This window comes from Giraffa tippelskirchi, chromosome 14 (genome assembly GCF_054371585.1).
Source record: "Giraffa tippelskirchi isolate mGirTip1 chromosome 14, T2T-mGirTip1v1.2.pri, whole genome shotgun sequence".
NCBI lineage: Eukaryota > Metazoa > Chordata > Mammalia > Artiodactyla > Giraffidae > Giraffa > Giraffa tippelskirchi.
The window spans coordinates 15,770,996-15,785,254 of record NC_137288.1 but is presented as its reverse complement, the minus strand read 5'-3'; the positions used below and the strand labels follow the sequence as shown (position 1 = coordinate 15,785,254).

The 14,259-nt window shown below is 49.9% G+C and overlaps 1 protein-coding gene across 5 annotated transcripts in view; it reads left to right on the top strand.

The window, feature by feature from the left end:
- RBFA (ribosome binding factor A) overlaps positions 1-14,259 on the top strand; it is an 18,607-nt gene extending 4,348 nt beyond the window's left edge. For 2 of the 5 annotated variants that reach the window (XM_081563101.1, XM_081563097.1), the window contains exons 2-7: positions 881-923; positions 3,149-3,325; positions 3,800-3,912; positions 6,985-7,069; positions 10,576-10,649; positions 11,778-14,259. In XM_081563101.1, the coding sequence (XP_081419227.1) occupies positions 881-923; positions 3,149-3,325; positions 3,800-3,912; positions 6,985-7,069; positions 10,576-10,649; positions 11,778-12,039 (754 nt within the window). In that variant the 3' untranslated portion in view covers positions 12,040-14,259. The remainder of the gene's footprint in view (positions 1-880; positions 924-3,148; positions 3,326-3,799; positions 3,913-6,984; positions 7,070-10,575; positions 10,650-11,777) is intronic. The other 3 variants (XM_081563100.1, XM_081563098.1, XM_081563099.1) reach the window with 3 other exon arrangements.

Genomic DNA, 14,259 nt, shown 5'->3' with positions numbered 1-14,259 from the left:
TAGCTTAGTTGGTCTGTGGCATGTGGCATCTTCCAGGATCAGGGATCAAACCCGTGTCCCCTTTGTTGGCAGGCGGATTTTTAACCAGTAGACCATCAGGGAAACTCTTAAAGTAGTTTTTACATTTAAAGAAATTTATTAGCACTTCTTTACTTTATGGCACTACAGAATGCCTCAGCGCTAGAACCAGCCACTTCTCCAAGGAGCTCTGGTTCCTTCACTGGACACTGGCATCAGAACCATGATTTGGAGCTGAGTATGTATTGCTACTGGGGTATTTTTCTTTTATACCCTTTCAGCTGACAAAGTGAAAGCAGTATGTGTTCCAGTTAAGCCAAGTATGTATGCTTATCTATAAATGTTTCTCCATGTCACCACCTGTAGCTGTAAAAAGTGGAACTTGAGTTCCTGCTGACCTCCATCTCTAATCTGCTCATGCCCGGATGGTCCTCACCCTCTTGCCTTGCTTGTCTGCAGCAGTCAGGAGCCTGGCTCTCCCATCTGCCTTCTGTTCACTTAGCTGTCGCTGTGTGACGGTGTCAGTTGTTAACCAGATCCCAGATAGCAGCTTTGTTGAGCAGGACAGTGCTGTCATGCGCTTGGTAGGTGTGTTTTTAAGATCCCCTTTCTCCATCTTTGGGACGAGAAGTAGACTTTAGCTAAAACTTAGAGCTGAATTAAAACTGCCTTCTGTCTCTCCCCGAAAACCCATACTGCTGTCAGGTGGATATCTAAACCTTTTAGAACCCCAGGAACTTAATCTGTACGTCCAGGCTTAGCCCTTTAGAAACAGCTATGATATAACCTGCGGTTAGCATTTGTAACTGTTTGTTACCCAATTTGCCATTGTATCCAGCAGAGTTCTCACTTTCTCCCACAGGAAGAAGTTCTGGTATGAAGGTCCTTCCTTGGGCTCTCACCTGGTAAGTAGGAGGAGCAGTGACAAGCACTTTGGGATCTCAGAGGGCAGGAGGCCCTGCCCCAGGCAGCACTCCAGCCTGTGGTCCCTCAGCATCAGTACGGGAGGGAGCAGGCTCTGGAGGGGTGAGCCTGCTAACGTGGGGATTTGACCTTTAAAAAAATTACACCACAGTTTTCCAGAATGTCGTATCTGTTATCAGATTCTAACATGGTGATGTCCATTCGGGTTGTGTGTGTGTGTGTATAACACAGGTATGTGTAGGTATGCAGGCACTCCTTGTGTTGTGTGTGTGTGTAACACAGGTATGTGTAGGTATGCAGGCACTCCTTGGGTTGCGTGTGTGTGTGTAACACAGCTATGTGTAGGTATGCAGGCACTCCTTGGGTTGCGTGTGTGTGTGTAACACAGCTATGTGTAGGTATGCAGGCACTCCTTGTGTTGCGTGTGTGTGTGTAACACAGCTATGTGTAGGTATGCAGGCACTCCTTGTGTTGCGTGTGTGTGTGTAACACAGCTATGTGTAGGTATGCAGGCACTCCTTGTGTTGTGTTTCCGACATACAGTGTTTTTTACGGATTGAGGTCTGTGGTATCCCTGCTTTGGCAGGTCAGCGTCAGCATGTTTTAGCAATAAAGTGTTTTCAGTTAAGGCGTGTACATTGTCTTTAGATATATTACTGCTGCACACTTACTAGCCTGCACTATAGTGCAGACATAACTTATATGCATCGGGAATCCAGAAAATTCGTGTGACTCACTGTATTATGATATCTGCTTTATTGTGATAGTCTGGAAGGAACCTGCAGTATCTTTGAAATACATTGTATGTGTATCGTGGAAGTGTATGTAATGAATGGTTCCTTTTAGAAAAAAATACACTGTGTATACTAGAAACCTACTGCTTCACTGAGTACACTAAAGCCTTTGGCTGTGTGGATCCCAACAAACTGTGAAAAATTCTTAAAGAGATGGGACCACCTTACCTGCCTGCTGAGAAATCTGCATGCATGTCAGAAGCAACAGTTAGAACTGGACATGGAATGACAAACTGGTTCCATATTGGGAAAGGAGTACATCAAGGCTGTATATTGTCACCTTGCTTATTTACCTTATATGCAGAGTAGTTCATGCGAAATGCTAGGCTGGATGAAGCACAAGCTGGAATCAAGATTGCTAGGAGAAATATCAATAACCTCAAATATGCAGATGACACCACCCTTATGGCAGAAAGCAAAGAGTAACTAAAGAGCCTCTTGATGAAAGTGAAAGAGGAGAGGGGAAAAGTTGGCTTAAAGCTCAACATTCAAAAAAAGATCACGGCAGCCGGTCCCATCACTTCATGGCAAATAGATGGGGAAACAATGGAAACAGTGACAGACTTTATTTTGGGTGGCTCCAAAATCACTGCAGATGGTGACTGCAGCCATGAAATTAAAAGATGCTTGCTCCTTGGAAGAGAAGCTATGACAAACCTAGACAGCATATTAAAAACCAGACATTACTTTGTCAACAAAGGTCTGTCTAGTCAAAGCTATGGTTTTTCCAGTAGTCGTGTATGGATGTGAGAGTTGGACTGTAAAGAAAGCTGAGCACTGAAGAATTGATGCTTTTGAACTGTGGTGTTGGAGAAGACCCTTGAGAGTCCCTCGGACTGCAAGGAGATCAAACCAGTCAATCCTAAAGGAAATCAGTCCTGAGTATTAATTGAAAGGACTGAAGCTGAAGCTCCAATACTTTGGCCATGTGAAGGACTGACTCATTGGAAAAGACCCTGATGCTGGGAAAGACTGAAGGCAGGAGGAGAAGGGGATGACAGAGGATGAGATGGTTGGATGGCATCACCGACTCGATGTTTGAGTAAGGTCGAGGAGTTGGTGGTGGACAGGGAAGCTTGGCGTGCTGCAGTTCATAGGGGTTGCAAAGAGTCAGACACAACTGAGCAACTGAACTGATACTGGAAACCGCTGAATTGTAGTTTTTAAGAGGGAGAATTTTATGGTATGTGGATTACATTTCAGTAAGAGTTTTTTTGGAAAAAAGTATGTACTTGGCCATAGTTTTAATTTTGAAGGGATGCTAGGTAAAATCTAGACGGGTCCAGGTTTGTAAAATGAAGTATATCTTCATGAAAGCTAAGGTGGCTGAGGGTGACCCTTGTTGTCAGTAAGGTTCACGTACAGGTGTCATGTTGGCCTTTGTGTAATGTTGGCCTTTCTTCTTGATGGAGACCCACAGGTCATCCCAGTTGGAGTTCCTGACGAAGAGCACCTCTCGGAGAACCCGGAAGGAAGACCAGGTGCGTCTGAGGGCCCTGAACGGTCTCCTCTACAAAGCACTCACAGACTTGCTGGGCACCCCTGAAGTGAGCCAGGAGCTGTGCGACCTGAACGTGGAGCTCTGCAAGGTAGCCACGGGGCCTCGTGCCCCTTCGGTGCCTGGTGCTTGGAAGAGGCAGGAGGGAGGCTCAGTGTGTGCCTTGAGGTGTCAGGAGGAAGGAGTGGGGGGCAGGCACAGACAACGCCCGGTGCTCTGCCTGGGGTGAGGCAGGCCATCAGAGGAAGACCTGGGTCAGATGAGGGGTGGCCTGTGTGCCTTCCCCTCAGGGCAAGGATGGGGAGCTGGCTCCTGCTGTCTGCACCCTCAGGGTGGAGTGGGTTCACCCCAGGGAGGGCAGAGCGCACTGGGGCGCTTCCGGGGTGGGGGCTGGAGTCAGGTCAGGTGCGCTGGGGGCGGCGTGGGCCTGGGGCCCTGGCGCTGGGCGCTAGTGCTGGGGTTGAAGCCAGGACTGCCCTTGGGTTAGTGCCTCTCTCCTGACACCCTCTGTCCACACGAGCCCAGGTGAACTGACAGTGATTTGGGGTGGGGGTGGGGGGCTCAGGTCTCTCTGACTTCAGACTTCTCTGCCTGCCGTGTCTTCTGGAGGGCGACCCTCTCTGAGGCTCAGAACGCACACACGGAAGCTGTCCTGCGGAGGAGCGCTGCACACATGAGGTGAGCCGTCCGCCTGACCCTGTCTGCCGGCTGGTGTGTTCACCATTTTTTCTTTTAAGGAAAATTTGGGAAGCATTTTCTTGAATTTCAGAGCAGAATTCACATCTTCATATAAGCCACAAGCCAGGTCACTGGTTCCCTCAGTGGGTCCTGGGTCCCTGGGGACCCCCGAGGTCATTTGTTGGGGGATGTTCATGAGATTAGAGCTGTCTTCGTGGTGAGGTGTGGTTTTCTTTTCTTGGTGTGTGTACGTTTGCACTGAGCATGTCCTGGTCATCACTGTGGCGTCAGCATGTACTCACGGTAATCAGCTGCCAGCTTCATTAAGAATACCCTTGGTGAATAAGCAGCAGTTACTCCCTTTATTAAATCTTGACCCTTGGGCACATGTTTTTAGTATCTGTGTTGAAAAGTGTGGATGAAGTCCTGGTGGTTGTCTTGGAAAAATACTGTGGTTGCTGATTGTGACCCAAAATACACATTTTTCACTTGGAAGAACAAGTGAACCAACTAGGGTTATTAAGATGTAGGTATTTGACAGACATTTTCTCCAAAGTGAGTAAAGTGAACTTGTCACTTCAAGAAAACAACTGACCATGTTTGTTACCAGTGATAAAGCTTTCAGTGAAAATGAAAATTTTAGAAAGCCTGGGAAGGATTGGAGGCAGGAGGAGAAGGGGATGACAGAGGATGAGATGGCTGGATGGCATCACCGACTCAATGGACATGGGTTTGGGTAGACTCCGGGAGTTGGTGATGGACAGGGAGGCCTGGCGTGCTGCGATTCATGGGGTTGCAAAGAGTCAGACACGACTGAGCGACTGAACTGAATTGAACTGTACCCACTACCATGAGTTTGACAGCTTTGCAGTTCATAAGACCCTTGTGATGAGATTGGAGATGATATATTGTAAAGTGCATCATCATTCTGAAAATCTGTGTAACTTGGTAAATCAGTATTGTCAGAAAAATACCAATGTGTGATGTTACAAAATCACCAATGGGGAAAGGTCAATTCAGAGGGCAAGAGGATCACAAGATTTTAATGTACAGAGAGTGACATGTACATCCATCTGGTTTTAGATTCTACATTGCAGCCTTAGATAAACTACTTTTGTTGAGATTGCGTGTAGCATCAGAGAACGTCGACACTTTCTTGAAGGGCTGTTTACATGCTGTTCCTTTTTCAGTTACAGATCTGTGAGCTCACATTTCCCTGTTCTTTTTAAGCAAAATAGTAGGACAGGTTGAATGCAGACACAGAGGTGAGAATCTAGCTGCCTTCCATTATGCTGGGTTTTAAAGAAATTTGAAACCATGTAAGCAGTGTCACTCTTCTTAATAATCTCATTTAAAATACAGCTGAAAAAAAAAAGAAAAAAAAAAAGAAAAAAATAAAAAATAAAAATAAAATAAAATAAAATAAAATACAGCTGCTACTTTAAATGAATTAATGAATACATATTTTTACATTTTTCAGCTTCACTTTCTTTTTTTTTTTTAATTTTAATTGGCGGCTAATTACTTTACAATGTTGTGTTGGTTTTTGCCGTACATTCATGTGAATCAGCCATGGGTGTACATGTGTTCCCCATCCTGAACCCCCCTCCCGCCTCCTTCCCCATTCAGCTTCACTTTCTAATGTGTTAAATATTGATTGATGTAACCCACATAAACAAAAGGTCTGTGGTGTCCTCAGTAATTGTTAAGAGTATAGTGGGGGTTCTGAGACCAAAAATTTTGAGAACCACTGAGCTGGGTGGTAGGAAAAAAGTTACTCAGTTTTCTCCTCAGTCTTTAAAACGGAGAAAACCTCAGAACTGGGTTTTCTCTCTCCTGCTTCTCTTCTTTCTCCCTGGGCCTCCTGCCTCCACTGTATAGCAGGCTTCCGCATTCCTTTTTAAAGTTTTATATATTTTTGGCTGCTCTGGGTCTTCGATGCTGCACACGGGCTTTCTCCAGTTGCGGGGAGCGGGGGCAAGTCTCTCGTCACAAAGCATGGGCTCTGGAGCACAGGCTCCGTAGTTGGGGCTCACGGGTTTAGTTGCCCCATGGGGTGTGGGCTCTTCCTGGACCAGGGATTGAACCTGTATCCCCGGGTTCTTGACCCTTGGGCCCCAGGGAAGCCCCACGCTTCCTTTCCAGAAGGCGGGGGTAGATGCTGAGAGCAGAATCCTGCAGGTCTGGTGTTCTCCTGTGTGCCTGCTTCAGCCGCTCTGCATCCCGCACAGTGTCGGTCTCTGAAGCCGGCCATCACAGAGTGGTCAGTCACTCTCAATTTTTACATTTAACAGAAACAAGAAAATGAGACATTTCCAACGAGTGTTGAGATAACAGCATTGTTTTTGATTAGCTTTTAGGTAATCAGAAAAGTGGGGCTTCCTTGGTGGCTCAGTGGTAAAGAATCACCTGCAATGCCGGAGACATGGGTTCAATCCCTGAGTCAGGAAGATCCCCTGGAGGAGGGCATGGCAACCCACTCCAGTATTCTTGCCTGGAGAATCCCATGGATAGACGAGCCTGGCGGGCTACAGACCATGGGGTCGCACATAGTCGGACATGACTGAAGTGACTAAGCAGCAGCAGCAGTCAGAAAAGTCAGTTGAACAGACTGTTTCCCACCTCTTGGGATCACCAGGCTTCAGTGTAAAGGTCTCCGCATGACTGTGTACCAGTTCTGTCACCGAGCAGCTGTGCTCGTGTGTCCCAGCAGTGTTTTCTGTGTCTGGTGTCTGGTGGTGGTGGGCTGGCAGCCACCCTTCTGTGGAGCCACTAGTGGTGACCGTGAATGGAGGGACAGGACGCTGGCGGTGATGCCCGGCAGGCCATCCCAAGTTCACATCAGACTGTTGATAAGGATCTCAAAAGTTGCATTTAGAGAATTAAAAAGAGTTGTGATGATGCATTTTATATCCCTGTTGAAATGTGGCCGTTGGCTAAGGAAGACTTTTCATCTTTGAATACTGAGATAAACAGAACTCACGTCTCACCTCTTTGTGAGATGACATTTCTGTTTCTGGTACCCCTCCGCCAGATGTCACCTCAACTGCTCAAACCTTCTTTTCTGTCCAGGCACCTTCTGATGTCCCAGCAGACCCTGAGGAACGTGCCGCCCATAGTGTTTGTTCAGGACAAAAAATATGCAGCTATGATGGAGGTAAGGCTTTTACATAATTGCCTCTTTACTGTGTCAACTTTTGTATGCATAAGGTTTTACATTTAAGTTTTAAATATTCAAAAGAATACTGTGTACAGATTTTAAAAGGTAATATCTGGAAAGGTACAAATGAAAAGTAGGCCTCCTGTGCCCCTGTCCTCAGCCTGGTTCCCCAGAGGAAGCCACATCGCATAGCTTTAATATTTTGATGCTCGTCAGTATCACTCTCAAAACTACAACTCCCCGTAGTTGTAGTTTGAGTATCACACTCAAAAACTGCAGCCCCGTCTCTCGGTTCATAAATGGGACACACTCAGAGCTGCCCTCTGAGCTTGCTGCCTCCTCTTGCTTCCCTGGGTTTCAATCTGTCTGTGGTTACTTTACACCATCAAGGCTGACACACTTATGTTCTGTCCTGGAACTGTCATTGTTTCATAGTTGTTTTCCTTGATTTAAGTACAGGTTTTAGAGGTTAAAAACCTGTTAACATACGTGCATTTTTCATCTGGTGGTAGTTCCTTGGTGGTTATTAAGGTGTCTTACACCTTTCACAGGTTCACTGAAGAAACCAGCAGCGTTGCAGGATAGTTCGGTGGCGTATTCACTGTAAGACTAGGTAGTGCGTAGGTCCACAGAGCAAAAAAGATCCAGTCGTACATTGTGGTCTCTCATTTTTCATCATACAGCCTATACTGGAAACATTATTTGGATAATGGCCTCGTGGGTGTGTGGTTTCCTCGCTAGAAGGGGAGCAGGAGTGAAGATGCAGAGCTGCTGGTCAGCCCAGTTGGGGTTTGGGCTGGGGTGTGCAGACCCTCAGCAGGAGTCCCCGTGCAGGGCTGTGGGAGGAGCCCAGCCTGTCCCAGAGGGTGGGCGCCCTGCTCTCGCTGAACCATGACTCATCCCACTCTCTGTGGAGGAAGATTTCATGGCTGCACGGTGCTCCCTGACTGTGTGGGTTCCCTTCCAGAAAAGTCACTGGAGGGAGGGTATGCTCTCACCTGTATGCTTGTGTCTCCAGGGGGCCTTTTGTCCACTTCAGGCCTGTCTGTCCTCCCACATGAGCCCAAGGGAAGTGCTGAAGGGTCGGACACAGGCCACATGATGATGGCGGGTCCTGCACGTGGAGCCGCCAAGGGAAGGTCAGGCCATGGCTGGCCGCGTCGTCCAGCACTCTGTCTCACTGTAGTTAGGAGTAAGGGCTGGACCAGAGTAGGTTTCTGATTTGGGCATGGTCACTGCTTCTCCTGGCTAAGTCAGAGCAGAGTTTTTCAGACTCTGTACATTTTTAAAACTTAAAATCATCCATTGGTAAGCAGCTTGGATAGAGCAGAAATTTGAAATTAGTTCTGGATGAAACTTGAAGTCTTCTGTTAGTCTGTTTATTTCTGTCTAATATTGGTTGCAACAAAAGTTGCAAATAGTTGCTACTGCTCCAGTTTGAACAGCTTACTTTGCGTTCTCTGGATAGAATGCAGTCTTCAGGTCAAGGTCTGGATGTCTGAAAGAGGCTGGGTCATCAGCTGTGTCCAAACTGAAGCCTAGGTAGTTCAGCAAAACTACTAGTACTGCCAGTGCACACACTCTGAGGTGCTCAGCACTGATAGTACTGCCAGTGTGCACACTCGGGGGTGCTCAATACTGATAGTACTGCTCGTGCACACACTCAGGGGTGCTCAGCACTGATAGTGCTGCCAGTGTGCACACTCAGGTACTCAATACTGATAGTACTGCCAATGCGCACACTCAGAGGTGCTCAATATTGATAGTACTGCCAGTGCACACACTCAGAGGTGCTCAATATTGGTAGTACTGCTAGTGTGCACACTCAAGGGTGCTCAGTACTGGTGGTTCTGCCAGTTTGCACCCTCAGGAGTGCTCGATACTGATAGTACTGCCAGTGCACACACTCAGGGGTGCTCAATACTGATAGTACTGCTCATGCACACACTCAGGGGTGCTCAGCACTGATAGTACTGCTAGTGTGCACACTCGGGGGTGCTCGATACTGATAGTACTGCTCGTGCACACACTCAGGGGTGCTCAGCACTGATAGTGCTGCCAGTGTGCACACTTTGGGTGGTCTGCACTGGTGGTACTGCCAGTGTGCACTCAGGGTTGCTCAATACTGATAGTACTGCCAATGCACACACTTAGGGGTGCTCAATACTGATAGTACTGCTCATGCACACACTCAGGGGTGCTCAGCACTGATAGTACTGCCAGTGCGCACACTCGGGTGCTCGGCACTGGTGGTTCTGCCAGTGTGCACACTCAGGATTGTTTAATACTGATAGTACTGCCAGTGTGCACATTCAGGGGTGCTCAATACTGATAGTGCTGCTCATGCACACACTCAGAGGTGCTCAATATTGATAGTACTGCCAGTGTGCACACTCAGAGGTGCTCAGTACTGGTGGTACTGCCAGTGCGCACACTCAGGGGTGCTCAGTACTGGTGGTTCTGCCAGTGCGCACACTCAGGGGTGCTCAATACTGATAGTACTGCTCTTGCGCACACTCAGGGGTGCTCAGCACTGATAGTACTGCTAGTGTGCACACTTTGGGTGGTCTGCACTGGTGGTACTGCCCGTGTGCATACTCAGGGGTGCTTAGCACTGCTGGTACTACTAGTGCTCACTTGCAGAGGTGCTCAGTACTGATGGTCCTGCCAGTGCTCACACTCAGGGTGCTAATTCCTGGTGGTTCTGCCAGTGTGCACACTCAGATGCTCAGCACTGTTGGCCATCAGGAGTGTGACTTAACTCCCAGTTTCAACTCGAGGAGCCCAGTTTGTCCTCAATGTAGCATCATCATCCTGTTCCTGGGTTTTCTGTGGACTGACTCATCTCCAGTTCTGCCTATTCTATCTTTGTGGTTTCAATAGCATCACTTGTTGGTGATGACTTCATGTGGATGTCGGGACCCGGTTGTGGGTCAGGCTGGCTGGGCTTGTACTGAAGTGGGAGGTCAGGTCTCAGTACACAGCCCCGGTGGGAGGACCTGGCGGCATCAGAGCAGACAGGTGAAGGTAGGGGGACCTCGCTGGGCCCTGCTGAGGAGCAGAGTACATCTCCAGCCTTGGCCCCTCACACCCTGCAGAGCTGGAGTCAAATGCCGGGCTTTGTGACTCCCACATAGCCACACTGGGGGGTTCTTTCCCCCAAGCAAATTCTGTGGCAAAATTGAAGCGTTTTACAGAACCTCATTAGAAACCAGTAAGTGTTAGTAATTCAACTAATATTTAACTGGTTCCTTTGTAAATTTGACTAACATTTACATGCTTTAAGTATAGTTTTTTGAGAAGACTTGGTTCATTATCAGAGCAAGTGTAACTAAGATAGAGGGCGTGGGCAGCATCAGCGGACGGAGCCATGTCATGCGGTGGAGCCCTGATGTTGCCATGGCTCTGGGCCGCCTGACTCTCGCAGTCTGCCGGCGCCCTGCTCGGGTGCAGGCAGTAGAGAAGCACAGCTCTCTGGTAACCCACTATCTGTTCTGTTTCAGATTGATCGGCTACTGGCAATTGCTGATTTTGGGCCCCAGGATGAAAAAGAAGACTTTGTGCAAAGTGATTTCAGGTGGTAACATGTGGACGTATGTTTTTGATTTGGGCACACACAGCTATGGACTTGCTGGTTTCCACAGCCGCTGCACAGTCCTGCCTGCCCCCAGCCCAGTGTAGGGGGGGTGGGCCTTGCTTTATGCCCTAGGGTTTTGGCCTGAGGCCCAACCCAGTGTTGGCCTATGGCAGGCCACAGTGGCAGCCTGGCCAATTACCCAGCACCTTGGGGAGGCTGTCAGGAGGGCTTCCAGGCCCACCGGAAGTGCTGGGGCCTGGACACTGAGTGCTGGTGGTTGCAGCTCATCCTCTCCGTTCCCTTGTGCATTTATGTTGAGTGCCTGCTCCCAGCAGGCCTGTTCTAATGCTTAGGGAATGCTGTGAACAAATGGCAGTGTCTTTGGAGCCTGCATTTTGCTAGGAAGCAGTGAACATCAGGGTAGGCCTCTGAGAAGGTGACGTGAGGATTTGGGGTGTGGAGGGGTGCCCGTTCCAGGTGAGGGAACAGCTACACTGGGTGTCTAGCCTGTGTCCTTAGATCAGCCATGTGAGCATCACTTGGGCACCGTCAGGGCCTCGGGGGCCAGGGCCTACAGGAGCCAGCCTACCAGGGGGTGGGGGGCAACACTTGGAGCCCTGAGCTAGGGCAGAAGCCCTGAGTGTCAGTGAGTCCCCAGTTCCAGCTCAGTGAGGAGCATACCTGGGCAAGGCAGGTGGAGCGCCTAGCCTGTGCGTGTGGAGCCCTTCCAGATCTGAGAGTGAGGGATGTGCTGTGGCCAAATCGGGGTTTTGAGAGGATTGCGCTGGTTTTGCCTTCGGAATATACTTGTCTTCTCTTTTGGTTCATCAGGTAACTAAAGACCACCTCCCCATGATTCTGTTTAACTAGCCTAGTGCACTAGCCATGTTTAAGTGGAGAAAATACACTTGATGTCAGCCCAGAATGTCTGCATCAGGAGCATGGTAGCCTGAGCCACATACAGGCTCCGGGGGTGCTGGTCAAGCAGTGCTGGACTGGAGAATGCTGGACCAAAGCCCGCTTGGTGCTGGCTCCACAGTTCCATTAGAGAGGTGGTGGCGCAGTGTGTGGGCAGGGCGCTAACGGAGTGTGTGCACGCCATGTGATATTTGTCCCCTTCTCCCCCAGCAACCCCGAGGCCCTGGACGCGGCTTCGCCAAGTGATACCCTGGGCCCTGCTGCACACTTGAACCTGTGTGGGATTGACCACGAGGCACTCAACAAGCAGATCTTGGAGTACAAGAGGAGGAGAGAGCAAGGGCACGGGAGCATGGGCCCCCTATGGCCAGAGCACGTGGCTGACCTGAGGAAGCAGATGAGGAGGAGGAAGGCCAAGCCCCATGTGGATGATGACCTCTCTCCCAAGAACTACCTGCAGGGTGGGGAGTGACAAGCCCCTGGACGACCGAGGGGCCTCCTGAGGAGTGCGCCCCAGGGTACGAGTGGGGCTCCAAGAAGCAGAGCAGGAACTGAGGTGGAGAGAAAGGATCAGAAGGCAGTGAATCGTGACCTGGCTGCGGGTACATGCGCAGCTGCACGTGTCATCTGCACCCTTTGTGCAGTGTGGCAGGAGGTGGTGAGGCCTGTGGGAAGGGCGGAAAACCTTCTTGGTGGATGGCGAGCTGTCAGGCCTCCTTATTTGGGATCCATGTGTGCATGTTTGCTCACTGGAGTTTCTCCACAGCCCCCAGATGCATGGCTGCAGTGCTGCCCTGGTCTTCCTGGACGCACAGACACGCGGACACTTGAGTCCTGGGATGCACAGGTGGCATCTGTTCACAGAGATGCTGATTTGCCTGCTTTGTTCACCTTGGGCTGTAAATGGCTGTCCTCTCCACAGTTGGGTTAGCACCACATTAGTGCCTTTTGATGGAGATGTCACTCCTGGCCTTGAGTTGCTGATGAGTTCTTCTGAGTGTGAGATTCTGTGCTGTGACTTCCAAAGAGAGTGCGTGTGTTAGATGAGCCTCGTTAGGAAATAACCATCTGAGTCTGACACAGAGAAAGTGTCCTAAACTTGGGGCATCTCGACTCACCAGGTGTCAGCCTTGAAGTACTGAAAATGCTACTAACCCAGTTCAGATGGTTAGAGAAGGGTTCCTGCTGAGATACAGCAGGGACGTTTGTAGCACAACTTTCGGGGTGTCTGATTCCCCTTCTCGTAACCTGTCTTGGGAAGGTTGCCCGTATCCCAGCAGCAGTGGCATGGCCTGGATGCTCTGTTCCCTGTCGGCACCTGGGACGGGGTGCAGTGCCCGGCAGGGATGCGGCCCCCGCTGGAGGGACAACAAGCGTCCTGGGACACAGGCCAGCCATGTGGGCACCCGCTCTGGGCACATGGCTGTGGGGGTGGTGCGTGTGTGATGCTGCCCTGGAGGGGCGTGGGTACCGGTGTGGGTGTTTCCTTAGGAAGGTGGGTGCTCACACAGACTCTTCTCCAGACCAGAGATGTCCGGCGGGAGGACTGGCCAGTGTGAGAATGTGCACGTGACCTGCCCTACTCGGCGGTGAGGTAGCAGGCTTGGGAACGCCCTCCTTGAAGGCCCGTGGGTGCCTCTGGGGGTGTCTCTGGTGCTCCTGTCTTGCCAGGCTGGAACCGGAGCTCACACACATGCCCTCGGAGGCTGGAGAGATACCGTCTCAGTTCTACCTGAAAGTTCATGGTGCTTCTGTAGCCTTCGTGTTGAAGGGAAGCTGTGTCTTCTGCTGTAGCTTCTGTTGGGAGGAAGCCTTGCCCTGCAGCAGAGACAGCCCCAGACTGGCCATGACCAGCAGGATGGCAGCAAGCTTCCCTAGACCTCAGGGCACCTTCCCTCTGTAGTCCTCCTGTCTCTCACACTCACACACATTCAGACACACACACAGCACAGTGTCTCAGTGTGAGAGCACGTGCACGCACACACACCCCTTCCCTTTGTAGCCCACCCAACTCTCTCACACATACATACACTCAGTGCAGTGTCTCAGTGTAAGGGTCTTGGTAGCTTTCCTGCCGCTGGGCCCTGCTTCCTGAAGCTCTGAGTCTTGGTCAGAGGAATCTTGCTGTTTTCCCTCCTAGAACAGCCGTGTACAGTGTCAGGACTGATTCTGTGCCCCAGGTACAGAGGGCAGAAAGGAGGTGCTGTCACATTCCCCGGGGATGTCAGCTCCGGGCGCCCATGGACTCGTGTCTAGCAACATCCCAGCAGCAGCAGCCGGGACTCCACTCCTTTCCCTGAGAAAACTCATCTCGGTCTAACCAGGAGCTTGGCTGGACACACCGTGTGAGCAGCAGCTTTGAGTCAGCCTTTCAGTGTCTCACTTCACCCTCTGAAGTGCACGCAGGTAGTCTCACCAGTGTTTGAAGACCTCAGAGTTTTCAGTAGCTGAAGGAAAAGCTTGCACCCTACACTATTTCATTTAGCTCTGCGTATCGGTCCCCAGTTTTATAGAATGCAGGTCCCTGCTGCATTGTTTTAATTTTCAAACTGACTTATGCATAGCACCTCTCAACATGAACTGTGACATTATTAGATCCAGCTTATTAAAGTAAGCTGCTCTGTGAAGAATATGTACAGAAGCAACTTTGAAATGTTCAATAAAGCCTCTTCACTCAGCCCCAAACATAAAA